Raw genomic sequence first — 19,965 nt, forward strand, 5'->3', positions numbered from 1 at the left:
ATTTTCATAGTACTTCATTAGTAATTTTGTTTCAGAAGAAAAAAATATCACTTTTACCTACTAATTATTTGTCATGACAATATACGTTTTGACTTCAGAAAAAATTCAAATGCAGTAGAAGCAGAGCCCAGAAGGCTTTTGACTCTGCTGTTGTCGCAGGAGAATCATATGAGCCTAGGACACAGTGACAGAAGAGATTCTGCTTATCTATCTAATTTTGTTGGCTTTATGGCTACCACTCAATCCTCAGCCTCAAAGAAAGTTCATCTGCCTATTTTATCCAGTTTCTTTATAAATTTCATGCAAAAAATTCTCTGACACCTGACCTGACATCTTAAGCTCTTCCCTCATTATTAGTTTTGGCAATAGTATTTTTGCCTTGATTTACCTTTTTCAAATGTCCTGAAAGATCACCACTTCTTCTGGGTAGGACAAATATTGCCTTTTTTACATCTCCTACCTCAGCTGAAACATCCATTTTTGGTAACCTTTGCTAAATCTAAACTGTCAGCTTTACACTCTTCTATGGCCTTCCCTCAAACCAAGATTAAAAAGCAAAATTAACTGTAACATCAGGCATTATATGCCACCTACACAAAAAGCTCAATACTCACAAGTTTTGAACATTCGGTTAATCTCAAAGGCATTTAGCAAAATGTCTTTAGATTGTGCCTCTTCTTTTCTAGTTTCTCACCCCTAAAGATGGTTAGGCTACCACACAAAACTCACTGTACCTGTAACAGTTCCAGGGGCATTCATCTATGAGCCCAAAGCACCCAGCTTCTCAGACTCCAAGGACAAAATGTTCTGCATTCCTCCATTTGCCTCACTGTAACCAGTTCCACTGTTCTCAGGATCTACATTCACTTTTATCTAATGACTCAGTTCTAGACAGCTCTTCTTCAGGTCCTCTTATTCAGTGGTTAAATGCATTTGGCAATTGCAGTGCAAGGCAAAGGAACAGCCAGGGAACTCTTCTCCATTATGCAGTCTTGGTAACTGAAAGAATTCTCCACAGGATCCCACTATTCTGTGTTTTTAGTTGCCTGTCCAACTCCATGTAACCCTAAGAAGTGCTCAGCCTGTACTTAGTAAAACAGAATATATTTCTGCATTTGAGAATGTATTTCTGTATACAGAATACCTCTTTGTATTTGGTATTTCATCCTCACACCATCTCCAAATATACCATAGTTTTCCTTTCCATAGTAATCACTACAAATATTTCGTAACTTGGCATGATACAGAATACAAACTAAATGAAATCACATCAAAATTCCCAATCATTTGAAGTTTCTTCATTGCACCTTTAGTCTAGACTGAAGGAAACTAAGGTTCAACTCATGATCAGCTTACTGTGCATAGGTGGTGTAGAATATGTAATTCTAAGCACCTCACCTAATTGGTGACAGAATTCCTTAGCAGATTCCAAAGTTCAAAGTGATGGGAAAGTTAGGGATCCCCAGAATGAAATCTGCATGACTACTGTGAGTTACTAACTAAGTGTATTTATTCTACACAGCTTCATATAGCCATCTGCATGTTTGCTTCATGTGTGCTCTAAACTGACAGGATAGGAGCCAAATTCTGTCTGGACACTTCACAGCTGTGACAGCCTGGCATTATGCTCTAACACATCATGCTAAGAGGCCTTTCTTGCTGCACTGGCCAATAACCATCATCACTGAGTAAAAGGATGTGACTCAGGCCTACTCCTTGACTGGAGTCTTAAAATCAATTAATATTTAAGTATTTTCATAATACATTTTAGCTTTACAGAGATTGGAAACCAAGTTTCTCAGTAACCAGACAGGTTGCTGCAACAATTTCAGCAGGAAACACCTTCATTCACTGAGAAACTAGACTATGTTCAGCAGTATTTCCAGGAAGAACATCAAGTATTTCAAAGGTAAAACATACACTTTTTAGTTATTTTAAGAGTGTGTATTTTAGAGTTACATACCTGAAAGCATACTCAGAAGCACTGTTCCTCTATAGATCCAGACAGGAGTAGTTACATCTGAATGTAATTCCAGATGTAAATTGAGAGGAGGGTAAATCTCTAGATGTAACTGAAAGGAGGCTGCACTTGTTACCCAAGTTGAGACACCCTAACTAAAAGCCTTATACAGCCTGTTTGAAATCAGAGTCATCCTTTGAGGTATGTCTCTCTCTCTGCCCACTTGCTTATTCCCCAATTACTACATAAGCTTGAGGCTATATAGTGGTGATTTACATACCATACTCTTCCTTTCCTACCTTCCCTCCTGCCAAGTAATGTAAAGATAATAGGCTTCCCATTTCAAAGAACTGGTACAAATCTGAAGACTGCAATGTAGTCCCAGTTCTTGTATCAAGAGTCAAAAAACTCCCAAAAGGCCAACAATAAAACCCAGAAAGAACCTCTCAACTCCCCTTTGCATCCAGAAAATACAAAATGCAAGAAATACAAAAACTAAGGCTATACAATAGATGAAATTATGATGAAGTCTGTATGTGAAGCCATGTACTACCTTCTCCTACTCCATTTAGTGCACAGGAGCAATAATATTAATTGAGTGAAACACTATTTTTTCATACCAATTTAATGTGCTTTTCTTGTCTTACTGGTAACATATTATTTAAGTACTTGTTAAATACAGAATTATTCATTTCTCCAGGGTTTTTTTCCTTGCCATGGGTACTGACAATACTCACTCACAGTGTCTAAGCAATTCACAAACATTAATGGATTTATCATCTTGTAACACTCCTGTGTAGTGAACTTGAACTAGTACAATCACTTTGTACATCCAGATAAGAGCTAGAAAGAGATTAAGGCCAAAATTGTCAAACACCCACCAGCTTGAGGTGTCAAGTTCAATATAGCAGAAGCATATTTTCTTAGAGTACTGTAGATGTTCACAATTCAGCTCAATCGACTTCTTTACAGGAATGAATTCAGTACTTCTGCAGTGGACAAGGTGGGGTGGATAGACAAACACCTCCAAAACTTCAGAGCCCTGTTGCTGCAGTCCCGTATCTCATTCCCTAAACGCCTCCCAATTTCTGCAATAAGTGAAGCAGGTGACAATCATTACACAGCCCTGATTCACTCACTCCCTGTGCATCATCCATCCCATCCACTGAATGGCACTGGGATCATATGAAAAAAATAGTATGCAGTCATGTAAATAGAAACTAAGTGATAATGTATATGCACAAGGGATTAAAGTTGCCCAGGATATCTTCACGTCAGCATTCACTCAATTTTCAATTTGTATCTTTAACATCATTTTAAGAATTGTGAATGCTATTGGAATAAATTTACAAAAACAAATGTCCTATTATATGAAACTCTGCAAGTCATCAGCAGAGTTGAAAGACAAATCAAAACTCAGCATTACAGCACTAAACAAGTAACTGTAGCAGCTACAGAACATGATCAGCGCTCAAAAATTCCTCCAAGTGGGCTTACTCCTTTTTCCTAGATTCTAAAGGAATTCTAAAGTTGCTCTAGCAACTGTAAGCATTTTCACTCTTTTTCTGTTTCCCTACCAGTGTCTCCTTCATTCTATTCCAGTTCTAATTCCTCTCACATCCTGACTCCTTGTCCTACTTTTCCTAGTTGCTTTATACATTTGATGTGCCCAGGCCCTCCTTTACAATGGATTTCAGATTCTCATCTAACTAAACTTTGTCCTAGCTGTTATCTCTCATCTGAGTTTTGCACATCTGAGTTTCAATCAGACCACACCCTTCTCCAGACTTCATCAAAACCATCTCTCAAAAAGATTCCCTCTTGGGCTTCACCTTTTTTGTGTTACAGCAACTCCACTCAGGAGGAAGAGGATTTTGCAGTACAGATTTCTAAATTAAAGCCACTGTAGTTTGGAATAGGGCATGAGGAAGATGAAGCATGTGAAATCTCTCCTAGGAGCACAGGCAGTGCAAATCACATTTTCAGAGTTTTTTCCCTAATTAAAACAAATCTCAACCCAGGGTGTACTTTTGGCAGATCTTCATGGCAGAGCCAAAGTTCACCAAGAACTTAGAAATGTCTGTGCCATGTTGCAGTGAAGTACCCACAGAAATTTAACAAGAGGACACTGATGGACAAAGATGCTGTATAACCCACAAATATTTTCACTAGCTTTGTTTGTGATGTAAATGTATGAAAGTGTTTCTGTCTTAAACACTTAAAACTTACTTGGCATGGTTGCCTAAGATATTACCTTTCTGTGCTTGCAAGGAAGGTATCTAGGATATTCAGCAAGAACTCACAAGAGACTGGACAATAGACATAATTCAGCCAGTACTATTAGAACTCTTAGTGCCACTGGACACGGACACGTTCTTTAAAGAGATTTTAGTAATTTGCACTGCAGTTCCCAAATAAATAAAGAAAAGAAACTATTATCAAAATGTAAAAATTTTAGTGTATTGGAAAGAAGTCCCTGCACAATTCTGCCAAGAACAAACACACCTAAATATTTTCACTTGCAAAAGGCAGCTTATTATCCCCACTTCCCTCTTATATCCATAATTGAGATTTTTAAAATGAAGTGTTTTGGAGCAGAATAAAATCTTTATAATAAAAAAACCCTGAATAATACTTTAACGAGATGCACAATAAAACATGGCTTCCAATGCAACTCTGAAGTTTTATGAGTTGGAACTTAGTACCTCTTTGTTAGTTAAATCTCCACTAACTTTGATTGAAAGGAATTGGACAATTCAAAATTTGGTATTTAGAGTTATTATACAAACTTTGTTTTTCCTAGGCAACCAGTGACTAAGAAAACTAGGATAACTGTATTTTTGTAACACTCTAAAGCAATCAAACTGTGGGAAAAAATGCTCAATCACTGAGGAAATGCAGGAACACAGGATTTAATCAAGTCCTTGACATATGATAGGAAGCCAATCACAGATGTGCATATTCCAAAATATTTCATTTTCATATTATTTAGGGCAATGTTCTATCTCCCTCAGTTTTACTAGGTGACATCTAACTCCAGACTTTTTCAACTAATCTCAGTGGAGTAACTCAGAAAGAATGGAATAATCTGCCTGTCCATCTGCAAACCCATAAATAAAAGTGGTAGTCCTTTATTGCATAAGCTCTTTTGCATAAGGCTTTAGTTTCCTCTCACTGCAGACAACTGTTTTTAACAAAGGCTCCTTTTTTCCTCACCCTTTGTTCGTTTTTCATCATTATATGCATTATAGGACATTACATACCTTCCACCACCTTCTTTGCAGTTGGGACATGTGCATGCTACTCGTCGCAGTCTTTTTCCCTCTTGATGTGGTTGGTCCCCTTCCTCATCTACAACCTGTACTCTCAAATGTGTTAGATCATTGGTATTCAGTGTAGAATCACCACTGAGCTGCCACTCTTCTGGATCAGGATCCTCTTCTTTAATCCTAATATCTGAGGAAAAGAACAAACACAGATCCATAAGTAGCCCATTAGAGAGAAGGAAACCATAATGATCAAATCTTTTTACTCTTAGAGCACTGTGTCAGTCAGAAGTCAACGTCCTTTAGTGCATACTGACATTACTTCTGTGCCCTTGTAACCTGTAATGTATTTAAAAAGTTTATCTTACTGCACATTTCAAAGTTAAAGGCAAGCTATAACGAAGTATTAAAGTTTAAGTCTGAACTGTTCTTGGTGAGGAACGATGCCACCAGGAGAATATTGCTTGCTTGAAACTTGGGAAAAACTGAGGAACAAGAGGTTGGACAAGAGGTTGAAAAAATGTAAACACGTTTCAAATGATCCTGAGTAGCCATTTCTCTTTCCACAGAATTTCTCAATTAGTGTCACATGCAGTAGAAACAGCCTTTCTCAATGGTCTTCAGTTTTCAGTATGCACAATGATATATAAAGTAAAATGAGAAATCAATCTAATAAAAGGTTTTGGCCTGAGAAAGACTGAGATACCTAAGGAAAACAAATTTATGTCTTCGTTCCATTTTCCCCTTCTCACCTGAAATTTATGTCTTTTCCACAATATACAGAGAAGAAAATATTTAGGGAAGAATGTTATTCAGCATTAGACAGAGGTAAGCAGCTCACAAACCACTTCAACATTTTCATGTGCCAGTAGTCAAAATAGGTCTTAGCAGTTTCATGGATGCAATAAAGCTCCTAGTTATTCCTCACAGGATGGACATTTGCAAGTATGTGTACCCTCTCCCTACAGAGCATTCATTCAATCTAATCCAAGAACTAATTACAGCATCACAACAACTATTTTAACAAATTTACATTTTAATAGGAACACTTTTCCCCTCAAACACTATTCTGTATTCCCAATGAGCTTAAAGTTTGGATTCCAAAAAGACAGTTTAGATATATAATTTTAGAAAGCTGAACCCCAACCTCTTGTTCAGTTCAGTAGAGTAACTTACTTTGTATTTTTTCTATGAAAATGATTAGTCACTAGCACAAACTAATAAGCAAACCACCATAATTTTTGTAGTTTTTTTTTTTCTTTAAATTTTGTTGAAGTTTCAAACTAAAGGCTGTGTATCTTTCTGGACATGTTCAAGAAACTACTGTCTCTAGAGAAAAAACTCAATTATCATGTAGATTTTTATCCTTAAGCACTGAAATTTTAACTGAGCATTGTGACCACTCTTAAGTTCTTTCTGGGAGTCAGTGCATCAGCCATCATCTGTGTAATGAAGATCACACCGCACAGATTGCATGATAAAATATGAGAAAAAATGAGCTGGGTCATATCATAAAGAGCCTCTTGTCCCAGTAGAGATTAAGAAAGAAACCGATGATAAAATACATAGAGTAATAGTTATGTGGTCTACCTTCAAAATCATCTCCAGCATTCATCTGTTTAGAGACAAAGGATTTGTCACTAAAATTTGTCACAAAAATTTGCTTGATGCTAATAAGGTCTCAGCCCAGTCATTCCCAACACCAGTTAGCCTTTCTTTTGCACATGTATAACCATTTGCAGGACTGTGCTGTTCACACTGATGTAACTATGGTTACAGTAACTCTCTAGGAAACCACTGCACTGGGAAGAGAATTCCAGGTCAGAAACAGGGAAGTCTAGAATATTTATCTGGTTTGGCTGCAAAAGTCAATGCCAAAACTAAGTTTGCATGAATATGATAGGCTCTGGCTGTGGGAATCCAGGAGCTAGCACACTCAGTTTTGCTGACTCTTTTACACATGTGGCACTACTGTGGTAAGCTCGTTCAAAGTCACCTGTTGCACACTAAGCTTCACTGTTACCATAACAAGTTCACAATTTCAGACAGCATCATAACAAATCTTTCACCTGAAGACATAGAAAATCTGTGGTGACTTCTGGTCTTCTGCATGAGCCACCAAACTATCTTTCCTACCAAATTAAGTAATTTTCTGAGACTCACCTATGAAGTAATTTTATTATCTGTAACAATTTCTATATATAGAATTAATTTTACATAAGCAAATATTAAAACAGTATACATCAAAAAATTTATAGAATTATCTTTCAAATTGGATACTATGAAGTATACTAATACATTCACTTAGAGCAACTTTAGAAAAAAACAAAAGCCTGCTCCACTCTTATGCAAAAGGGCACATAATAGGAATTTAAATACAGCAAAGCAGCAAGGCTGCCAGCACAGCCCAATGCAAGTCTCCAAGCAGTTCTTTTGGACTGGATACATTACACACCATACTCAAAATTCTTTTACCACTCAAAGGTTCTACAAAGCATACACTGTATAAATTGTTTTTATTTAAAATAAGAATTAAAGTACTGTTAATAAAATAACACATTGTATTAATAAGTAATTTCAGTATGATCTCACTAACATTAGACATTGACATTTAGTGTGTTTGTAAAGTCAGTAGCTGAGTCCACTTAACACTGCATATATATAATTCGAAAGAGGTATGTCCTAGCAAAGACGAATGGATCAAATTAGGGTATGGATCTGTGCTCCCAAGACCCAACTCCACTACTGAAGTCAAACATTCCATATAACATATGATTTCTCCTATTATACTGACCTTCCAAAGTCACACTCCAGTAACAGAGATACACCTAAAAATAGAAGCATGCCCAGAAAGTCTATTACTGCATGCTAGTATCCATGACTTTATACCTTCTTCTATGCAGTGTTTGTTTCATTTCACAAACTTTCATCATGAGTTCCTTTCCCTTGTCCATCAGTATGTCTCTATTCCCAGTCTCTCCCAATCACCACCATTATTGCAGCAGCACAAAGACTCATGATAGCTTTATAATGGTAGAGGCATAATTAAGACATTTATTTGGACCAAAAAAAAGAGGGACAGACAAAGCACCCCTAACAGTTGAGGAACTGGAGAAAATAACAATTTACATAGGCATACAATACTTAATACTATCATTTTTAAAAATGCAAAACTGAAATGAAGGCTAAGTAGTACTGTGTTTGTAATTTTGTGCTGTGTTTCCTGGTTATCTTGGTAAGACAGAAAGTCTAGCTATTGCTTTAGTTAATCCTCAGAAGGACTATCTTCTACTCCAGGCACACAGAAAAGTACAACGTAAACTGCCAATATACAGACAGGACTTCTTAATACTTAATTATGTAGATTATACTTTACACAAAAAACAATTAAAAGAAACATCAATAGATTAAGTGTTTATCTAGCCTCTCCAGGATATAGTATAGCAGAGAGTGGATTGCATCAAAACTCATAGTGAATGTGCCTTAATTGCCTTAAATGAGGTACTTGGAACCGCTGCGCCTGTTGCCCTCCAAGTAGGTTTTATATTATTGCAAGAGATAAAGTAAAATTCTGTGACTAATTTTTGGAGGGAAGAGGGCATGCCTCTCATGAAGGTGTTGAAAGGGCAAACCATGGAGAAGAGTAAAAGATTAAGTCTTCTCCAATGCAATAGAATTTGAGATTATGCAAATTCATGTAGATATCAAAGACTGCATTTCTCTCTTCGTGTTCTTCTAGATGTGTTCTGTTCTAATTCAGCCTCAACTGACAGGTTTTACACATATTCTGCAAAAAAACGGAACTAAAAGAATTTATATAATCCCTAAAGTCATGACAAGTTGACTAGTAGTAAATGACACTAGTAAATTTGAGACAACTTTTTGTCTTCTACCACTTAGACATAGGCTAAATGAAGGTTACATTTTCTTTACTACTATTTTATTTCCATGCCTTCAAATTTCTATATGTTATTACTTCTTAATTAAATTCAAGACTTATTATTAGGTAAGTATGAAGATGAAATTTAGACAAAGATACTGTTTTAAACTGCCAACAGATTCTGAAACTCATATATTCTGTTCAAATTCTTCTTCCTATTTAGCATTCTAGATTTGTTTTAGGTTTTACTTTTCTCTAACAGATGGAAATAGGGATCTCGGTGTACAATTTTGTTTCAAAGGTAGCCTTTTTATTCAGCTAAGCTTTACAAGTTCCTGATTGGAAAAGCAGAAATATGGTCTTTCAACTGAAAACAGATTTGCAGCAGCACTGCACATACCTTCACACCAATTTCCTCACAGCATCACAAATTGACTGCCTGCCATTTCAACATCTTGTAATCAGACATGTCTATTCATTTATTTTTCCGAATAGAGGCTTCTCTTCCTACCTCTCCCAAGAAAACAAATGTGAATTCCCATTTCCTTTCTGTCTTCTCTTGTTAATTTTGTTTTGTTTTCTCTACAGTGCAACCCACATTCCCTCAGTACCTTGACTCATCTTGCCTTAATCTCTAGATATGAGGAAGCTTTAATAAAGATGGTCAAATTTCTTAAGACACTATCCTTGTTCATTCCCATCTAAACTAAACTTTCTAAATTAAACTATCTAAATTAAACTCTCTCTACTAGTTGATCAGCTGTGCAAGTCTTTCAGATGGGAAACTGAACAGAGTTAATGATTTTTACTCTGATTTGCCCCCCAAAACTTAAGTGTAAATTTAGGCATTTTTATTACACAATAAATTACAAGGCAACATAAGATACACTACAGATTGTCTTCTTGAAATACTGGTGGACCTCAACTCAGAAGACAGACTGTCATCTAGATTCAATAGCTCTAAATCAGATTTTAATTTTCTGAGGAAAAACAACTGTTGTGTACAAGTCTAGGAGCAGGACCTCACAGTGCTGAATATTCAAGCAGTACCAGCAAAATGATTAAAAATAGAACTAGAGACTTTTTTCCTTGCAAGAAATGCCACAAACTGTATCTCCAAGTGATCCTATACAATATTCTAAGCCAATTATTTAAGAATTTGAATCACGAAAGCACTTAAGCCAGTGCTACCACAACACACATTATGCATCAAAGAACAGTTACTTCCCCTACATTAACTGTACTCCCTTGAGATGTGTTATCTACAGATCCTCAAGATTTTGGATTCTTACAGACAGTAATGCCTGCTGTAGCATGCCCTTACTTTTTCTGGTTTTCTCACGGTTGAAAATATAAGTAGGGATTAACTAAAAAGGGGGAAGAAGTCAATCATGCTTGACACAGAAGCCACGAACTCCATAAATATGTAAGGAAAGCAAGAGGACAGATCAGCAGGATCAAGTATTTCAACACAGAAGAGTATCAGACTGCTACTAGGGCCAGACAACAGAACTGTCAGCAGTAATTCAGGAAGACAGAACTGTTCAGCAAGTGTTTCTGCTCTGTATTTAGGCGAAAGTCAAACAATGGTTCTATCACTAGATGAGAATGAAAAGCTTCCCACTGACAACAAGTCAGGAAGATGTAAAAACAGATACTGAAGTAAACACTTAATAAATCAACAGATTAGGATAATTTTCATTCAACACTTTTAAGAGAAGGCTGAAGAGCTCTCTGTGGTTTTAATGCTGTAAGCCTTTGACCATGTGAATGCTCCAGTGGGTTAGAAAAAAGCTAGTACTGTGATAATACTGAAAGAGGGTAATCAAAGACTCAAAGAAGTAAGGAAAGAATTAATGCCACTCAAAATGGGATTATGTGAACAATTAGACTAAAAAGTAAATTTTTTTTAATCAATGATGACACCGTTGTTGATATAATATACTTGAGAGTTCTGCACAGCAAGTGACTTATTAGGATAAAGGAAAACATTTTGATTAAATGAAGTACAAAACATATGTGGAATACATGAATTAAAGACTGACATGAAGTTTAGATGCAGATTGAGAACTATCATTTCTATATGACAAATTACAAGAACATGTCACTGATGTCTGTTTTTATCTCCTTTTGTCCTTAGAAATTACTACCTTTTGAAAAAAAATTGTGCCTTCTCCAAGCAGTGAAAGACAACCCACCAACAACCCAGCCTGATCTTCAAGAGGGCAATCACAGCTAGGATCCTGGTGAGCATTCCTGGCATTATGAAAAGACTGTCACTGCCCTTGGAAGAAACTTCAGATACTTTTTACGAACCAGATGCACTGATAAGTTTTGTTCTGATCTGAGAGATCAGAGCCAAAGTATGTGATCATGCCAGGAGGTTCCAAAGGCAAGAAAACTGTACAGAACCTGAAACAATGGACCTAAAGTGCTGAGACTGCAAAAAGACAGAAGATGAGTTTCTAGCCTTTTTTAAGTCGACGCAGTACTGAAATAAAATCCCTTCCCTCTTTCACTTCATGGATACTTGCTGCACACTCCTACAGGTGTATGAGAGTTTTCCTTTTGCTTCAGGAGTATTTGCAAAAAGAGTATTTGAAAAATGAAAAAGAAACGAGCACCTGAAACTGGATAATATATTCTTTTGTGTACATCCTGAGGATATCTGAGACTAAGATAACTCAGGCTATCGTCCTTAACCTTGAGAATCTAAGTTGCACCCCCAGACACTTGGCATTCATGACAGATGTTTACTGAGGTACATATGTGCAACAAAGTTTCACCTTACCACTAGGGGCTGGAAGAAAATTGACGAAGACTCAGCTGTTTTGGAACATAGAGCAGAATAGCACATGAAGCACAGAACAGGAAGGATGCAACAATTTGATCTTTTCAAGAATTTGAAAAAAAAATGTAATTCTACTCCACAGCAATAGATTTGCATTAAAAAGTTATCCAGACTAACCATAGTTCTGCTAACTTTCTTACACTTGAATTGAGATAATTTACTATGTGCTGTTATAAGCAAGATTCTGAAACACATACAGCATGATCATCTAATTCTTCCACAATTTATTAATTTCCTTTGAAAATGATGCTAAAATAAGGAATGTAATTTAAGCATGCTGTAAGCAAACTATTTACACAAGATTGGTACATAAATAGCTCTAATTCCCGCACTAACTTAAATTCATCAGTTTCCAATTTTAATTTTCATATAAAAAATAAAACAGTAGGGGAATTGTTTTTAACTGTTTTGATTCTACAACATGCAAACTAAATGCCACAAATGAAAATTGGATAGCCCTAAACAGATGTTGTGAGATGAAAATATTTACTCAACATCATTGTTTCAGTTTACTTCATGCATTTCACAAGACTTTTTAAAATCAGATTTAATTTCATAATAATAACATGCCCTTGTCTCAAAAGCTTGGTATAAAGAATGCCTTAGAAGGGAAACCTGCATAACTGAAATTAAAATTAACAAGGCTAAAAACTGGAACTTAGAAAGGAAGAGAAAAAACTAAGTTGTGTAATACTGAAAACCAGCCAAAACTTTTTAAAAAGTTCTAAATGCCAGAAGAAAGTGCAGAACACTACTTAAAGCATAGCTATCTCATCAGAAGCATTAAAACATTAAAAATGGAGCATTCACAGTTTTACTTGCAGGGATGGTTGTTTCAATTTTGCTTGTTTGGGAGTTTAGACTGTTTTATGAAACAGATGTTAGACCAAAGCCTCACAAGATACCAGCAGATGAAAGATAAATTGTCGCCTGGGCAACTATTTACCTTGAAAATTGTCAGGCAATTTTTTGGCCAAATTTAGAGTAGCTAAATTACTCCAGCATAAGATATCTGGCAGGAATGGAATGAAGTCGCCACCACAAACATCTAGCCACTCCCACTCATTATCAACTGCTGTAAGCTGACCAACAGCCCTGACTGCAAGTTCAATGGCAGCAGGCAGATGAGTCCGACAAGGAGCTGTGTACACTCTTGCAGAGGAGGAGCTGGGAAGAAAGATGTAGAAATGCAGACCCCAGTTTTGCAGTGACACTTTGAGTCAACTCTTGAAAGGAATCCCTTTGACTTGATTCCAGCTGTAGACCAATCTGGAAAACTATTTGTAGAGGGTTTTTTCTATTTAAATAAATGAATCTTCCAGGTGAGCGTGTCTGGGCTGATAAGTAGCAAAGTCCATTCTCAAGCCAATGCTACTTTCTTTCAGGTAATTTCTAGTTTCTTCAGATGGTACTGGAATAGTCAAAAGAAGTATATATAAAGAAATGTATCCAGCATCCTATAAAACGTTAAGCAACCTATATAAGAGCTGGTAAAATTGCTTTTTTTTTTCCCAGGAAATAACCAATCCAAAACTGTGATTCAGTACATTAATAAATTAGCTGAGATGCTATTATGATTAGATTTTGATTGACACAGTAAGTTTCCTTTGTCCAGACAATGGCAGAGGGAGAAAGGGCAGTGCAGGCGGGAATCCAAAAACTTACAAATTCCTCCGAATTGACAAAACTTACAGGATCAGAAATACAAAAACCAAGTTGAAACATTTCAGTACCCAATATTTTTCAAAAAGAAACACTACTTTATATTAAATGTTTGAAGAAAAAAATCAAGATAAACATGCTAAAAAACCTTTCTTGAAGAAGTAAGTCACTAACGAGTAATGTGAACTGTGCATGTAATCGCTCTTTTTGTTACATACAACACAGTATCTTATTACAAACTGCCAACAAAAGGAGTAGACTGCTAGAGAGCTTTCTCAGGTTTAATTTCCTCTCAAGATCAAAAGACTGAAGCCAAAACACAGGTGAGAAAGATATCTCTTTGTCAGTGTTTAACATGTAGATACTATTTGATACAGTTTTTGTTGGAAAAGCAATGCCGAAGAGAGTTTCAGCTATGACTAACCAATACCCTTCCCTCTGCCACCACAAGACAACACTAAGCATAATGAGGAATATGAGCTCTAATAAACATTTGAAGATTAAAAAACGCTCAGCCAAGACTTTTCAGGAGAAATTCAGTGCAATGGAAGTCTCTGCATATGTATGCCTGGTAAAGTGGACATTTTGGTAGAAAAATAATTACTGGACATTTTTTAAAGAAAACTGTACATTTACTGGACAGAGCTGTTGGCTTTGTATTAGGGTTCTGGTGGCTTTCCATTATGCAAATAAAATGTAGGACCTAGGTATAGACATTTTTAATCTCTCACACATTCATGAGTACAGTAAAGATGTCCCCTGCTACTTACCTGGGAAGTGAGCCTTGGAAGAACACCTCTCACACAATGGCCTGTAACAACCAAAATCTAAAACCTAACTGTTTTCACAGCTACACTGCTAATAGAGCAAAATACATTATCTGGACCTCAGGCAGTTGCCAACCATCTCTGACTCAAGACTAGGAATATGTTCTTTCTATTTCTGCCTCAGGTAGAAAAATTTCCTTAAATGAAAACAGAAATTACAGCCTGACTCTATTTGTTATGAAAGGAAGTGCATTACCTGGCTAAGAGGGAAGAAAATACAGCGAAACTCTTCTATCTTGCTTCAAAGTTTGTTGTTAGTTTGCAGAAAAAAAGTAATCAAGTAGCTTCACACCCTTTAACTTCTCTCATTCTGCTGTCCCTTCCACATACCTTCCTCTTTCAGTTTAAAATTAAACCATTTTTCTTATTTGCAGAAGAACAACATACTTTTGACTTTAAAAAAAAATTATAATTTCATTATCTGCTTCTAACTGCATATTTATTTTTCAACCAAAAGAAAGGGTGCCATACTATATTGTGAGGGGTTATAAACAAGAAGGGGAAGAACAATGCTTTCTGTTACTTTGAAAAAGTGAGTTTCTTCTAACATAAAGAGGGACCAACTACATTCTCCCCAAATTTAGGGGATGGTAGTTTTAATACCTTCCAGTCCATTTACTACTTCTAGACAAGTAGGAAGAATGTCACTATAAATCTCCACCTTATCTTTAATATAATCAGGTATTTATAGCTATTCACTTCAGGCAATAGTTTCTGCTATTCATCTAGTACTTCTGTCTATTTAATCACATTTCATATATCCCATTTAGTCTCTTACCTTCCCATGTGAAATTTCTCATAGGAAAATACAGTTAAAGAATCCTTGATGGAACTCCCTTGCATTTTATTATGAACACTATTGAAATATTCTCAAGAACCATCAACAGACAAAGTGATACACATGGCACAGAGCAGGCTCAACTTCTTTTTCACGTGTCTTTTTTTTTTTTGCTTCCTTTCTCCTTTTCCTTCCTATCTTTCTTCTCAAGTTTCTGCTACATTTCTTCGCAAGCAGTAATATTAGCTACATACCAAACATAAATCTCAGAAATAAGTTCTCAACCTTCTTGTATTTGGTATTAGCCACAGGCCCTTTTTCCAAGATTTAGATTCTGACATCTGAGTTTACCTGTATTAACATGCACAATACGTGCTTTTTGTTACTCATGTCTGTACCCCGTGTCCGCATAGGTAACAAAGTTTGATGGAGACAAAGACCTTCTCACTGGAAACAGAAAATGCCCTGAAATTTGGAATGCACTGTATGAAATTTACCAAGATAAACAAGCGTTTTTATTTTTTCTCACATTAAGAAACACCTATTTTAAGAAAATAGTACTTCTTTGCTTACAGAGATAAAATACGCTGTGAAATTTATCACTCATGACTGTACATTCTGAAATATACTGCAAATAAGTAGTACTGGAATTCACACATGTTCATAAGCACAGACTCCATTTCGATATTTACATGCTTGTTTCGCTTCTGCTTACATGAGCTTCCTACATCATAGTTACACTGATACTAAATCAGCAGGAAATGAGTTGAACAAAAGAGCAAATGAATAACAGCACCACAGGGGGTCTGAAAATTTTCAAGGGAAAAAAATTGCATCAATAGATATCTTTGGATTTTCCACAGAAACTTCATCTATTCAGGACTAGGAAGAATGGGTATGCTTATGATGGGTATGCCTTAGAATAGTGGAAGTTGAAAGCCAGATTTTCCCTCTTTCATTTTAGTATGCAGATCTTCTGCATAGTTAAGTCTTGTAACCATCTATAAACACTGAAGTGCTGTTAACTAATAGGACCAGTTGGGAGTTACAGGAGCTTATATGAAAAGAAGTGAAGTAGGGCTATGTTCTACCATTCTAATGGAACAGTCCTTTCAAATAAAACCTATCATCACTATGCTTAACCCACTGTATTATGTAGGCTTCCACAGCAAAACAATCATGTTCCGATAATCACAGTTTAAACCAACGACATGCAGTAATATAAAAGAATTTTCTGCAAAAAGAGTAAAATAAATACCTGCAGGACTGCCAGCATTTTCTCCTTGATGCAGCTGAATACCAGCAGAATCTATAGAGTTTACTGTAACTGTCTGTAGATTTGGCAATTGAGCAGTGCTTAGACTAACTGGAGTTGACGTCAACGCCCCACCTGCTGCAACTTGGCCAAGAGTGAGAGTCTGCACAGGGGTCAGAGTTATTTGTTGACCAGGTGCATTCTGAATTTGCAAGTTCTGCAAGTTCTGAACTCCTTGCACTTGAAACGTCTGCCAGGTTATCTGCCCAGAAGGGGTCACTGTTTGTGCCTGAATTAAAAAAGTTCCAGGATTCAGCTGTAGTTGAAGATTTTGAAGAGCCTGTTGAGAAATACTTTGACTTGCTTGTACACCGTGGATTGTCTGTTGCGCAATACCTTGTACAATCTGGGCTTGACTGGTTGGTTGCTGAGATTCTTGTAGCTGTATGTGTTGTACAATTGGCTGTGCTGTGGAGACCTGAATATTCTGAGCCTGTGTGTCATCAGAGACTGACGTTTGGATGTAATTTCCCTGAAGATCAGAACTATGAACTTGAGCACTGGTTGTGGTCAAGTCATTTGCATTTTGTTCCAATATACTTGAACTGTCTATGGTAACGGGCAATTGTGATGAAGATGACGTTGGCACAAATAAGTCATTATCAGTCGCGGTTTCTGTAATTTCAGGAGAAACTTGCTCACCAGTCCTTTCAGAAGTATCTGAACTCTCCATGGCTTGTCCAGTATTTATCAAGTGCCCATCTGCATTAATGCCTGCTGTCATGGTTTGAGAACCACTGCCAAGTCCCAGAGAATCTAGATCGACACTATTGATGGGTACAAAAGTAATATTTCCTGGCAGTCCAAGAGGGACGTTAGCAACTACCTGTGCTTGGCCAGGGTAGGATGAACCACCAATTGCAACTCCCTGAACCTGGACTTGACCAGACTGACTAGATAAGATATTCTGAATATTAGCTGAAGATGTTCCAGAGGCAATGATGGTTTGATTAGAGCCAGGAATGATCTGAATTTGACCACTTTCTTGATTTATACTGCTATTATCAGAAGAGGCTGCAAAGCCAAGTTGAACTTGCTGACCGTCCGCTGTCTGGATCTGGGGTATTACTTGGTATTGTACGTTAGACACTGTACCATTCGACGAATCTGATCCTGGTGCAACAGAAAAGATTTGTTGATTTTGCAAACTCTGAATAGGAAGGACATACTGCCCACTTGAAGTTACTGTGGCAGCACCTGGAATCTGTACTATATTACCAGCTTCGTCCTTTATAGTGGTTGGAGCTGCAGACAAGACCTCCCATCTGTTTGGAGTTCCGGCTAATTGCACAGAAGCCAAATCCCCTGTCTGAATAAAAAGAAAAAAGAAAAGACAAAATTAAAACAAGTGATGTACAGACTATGTATTAGACCAATCACGCAATTCAACACTAGATATTGATACACTACTGGAAAACATGCAGTACAGCCTGTATGACCATCAGCAACTGGATTAAAACTATGAAATACAGATTTTGAAAGTGAGCTAATGCCTAACTCAGGGTAACCAATCTGTAGGTTTTGAGCTGCACGTTGCTTGCAAACTTGTCAAACACAGCTCCTATGTCATGGAGCTGGTCAGGTGACCAGCAGCAGGGTTATTCTGGGGGGGTAGGGCTGCTGGGTAATCTAAACCCCTGGCTCTGGGAAGAAGGGAGCTGGCAGGGGCTCCTGGAGCTCTCAGCACCAATTTACCCCAGGACTCAGCTACACCCTGCACCCAGCCTGGCACCTATCACACAGAAGTGGAGGAATCGCCGTGCAGCCAGTGCTGCCTGTATCTCCTGGAGCTCCACTGCCTTTTGACTCTGTTATATATGATAGAGGTGTGCATGTTGTGACTCTCAGCAGTACAGAGAATGTTAAGAGGTGACACAGTCACACAGCTGGAAAGACTGGACAGCCTCAGTTAAGTTACACTAACACAAAGTCCTACTATCTAGAAGCCTATAGGAGTTACTGTTTCACTAGGGAAGAAGGCTTCTAGACTAAGGATTTTTACACTGATATCATGGTTGGATTAGTCATATGTATCATTTGGAGAGGGGGGGAATCTCTCTTAATTAAGTTGGAACAACAGAAAAGACCAGTGTTTCAGAGCAGACCCCCTAGATGGTTAAAGAACCTAGTATGCTATTGGATTTTATTCAGCAAAGAAAAGGTAAAAAGCACTTACCTTTCTTTACCAAAGGAAGCTTTTTCAGAATAGGGTATTAAGAATTAGATTTAACATTCTGCAATGCTTAGCCCAGATTTGCATAGTCAACCAACTTGATATTGTAAATAATAATCAATCTAAAGAATATCAAGTTTCTCTTTATCTGTTTTACCACACTACAGTAAACCAATAGAATAACTTAATATTTATCAACAAGCAACCAACTTGTCTTACAACCAATTCAGCTTTGTGAAACAAATTTAGTCCCTTTGTCAGAGTCCAGAAGACATAGAAAGAAAACCTCTAGTTTGTCCTTCTGCACTGACACTGTGATCACTCCTGGTAGGGAAATTACCAGAGCATATCACAACTTCTTTGTGATGTTGCATTCTGACTTCATTTACAATAAAACCTGAATATGCAAAATATAGCATTCATCTAACTCTTTCCTAACACAGCACTGAGACTTAGCCAGCTTGAATGAATCCTGTGGCAGCTGAGTGAATTTAGTCCACAGCACTGGATGGGACTTTGCTCGTTTCACTTTCTTATCCTATTCCGGCCCACAACACTAAAATCTTCACATGTACAAAAAAAATATTCTATTTTCTAAGTGCTTATTAAAAAACAGTTTCACTATGCTTGTCAAGCTTCATTTCCAACAAGGAAACACATATCTTGGTTCTAAATACCTCTCAAGAACTGTACAAATAATGATTGTGAAAAAAAAAAGAATGCTGGCCTTCTTTAGCCCTCAAAGATATGGGCCATTCACTTAAGAGTTGGACTCAATGATCCTTGTGGGTACCTTCCAACTCAAGATACTCTGATTCATAAGTGTGATTCATAACCTTTCATGTAGTTTATTAGTAAACAGATTCAGCATCACCAGAACAAAACTAATTTTATGGCCTTAATGCTTCAAGGAAGAGAAAGAGTAAAAGGAGTAATTGTAATTCCATTTTGTTATTCTATTTCCTCTTATACTGATTAACCTGTCATTTACAGAATATATTTAAATCCTTTAGTCTTTCAAGCTTGTAACTTATGATATTTGAAAAAAAAAGTAATATTCCATATCATATATCTTATCTAGAAGGTGGCAAAAAATTCCATTTTCCTCTGCTATCACATGAGCTTTATACACTTGCGTTTAATATTGTTTACATACAGTTACCAGTTGCTGAAATGCTGCTAAGAAAGTTCATAACTACTCAATTCACAAGCATATAAATACTTATTAACTGAAGGTTTTATAAAGTAACAAA

General features: G+C 36.9%; 1 protein-coding gene across 2 annotated transcripts in view; it reads right to left on the reverse strand.

Moving 5' to 3' along the window:
* The window catches only part of SP3 (Sp3 transcription factor), a 34,663-nt gene that overhangs the window by 5,589 nt on the left and 9,109 nt on the right, over positions 1-19,965 (reverse strand). The window contains exons 4-6 of one of the 2 annotated variants that reach the window (XM_027733594.2): positions 17,758-17,848; positions 16,483-17,652; positions 5,224-5,416 (exon numbers count right to left, since the gene is read on the reverse strand). In XM_027733594.2, coding sequence (XP_027589395.1) covers positions 5,224-5,416; positions 16,483-17,652; positions 17,758-17,848 — 1,454 coding nt within the window. Of the gene's footprint in view, positions 1-5,223; positions 5,417-16,482; positions 17,849-19,965 lie in introns of both variants that reach the window. The other variant, XM_027733593.2, reaches the window with a different exon arrangement.

Source organism: Pipra filicauda, unplaced genomic scaffold, assembly GCF_003945595.2.
Source record: "Pipra filicauda isolate LSUMZ 115617 unplaced genomic scaffold, ASM394559v2 scaffold5_size6683894_pilon, whole genome shotgun sequence".
NCBI classification, from domain to species: domain Eukaryota; kingdom Metazoa; phylum Chordata; class Aves; order Passeriformes; family Pipridae; genus Pipra; species Pipra filicauda.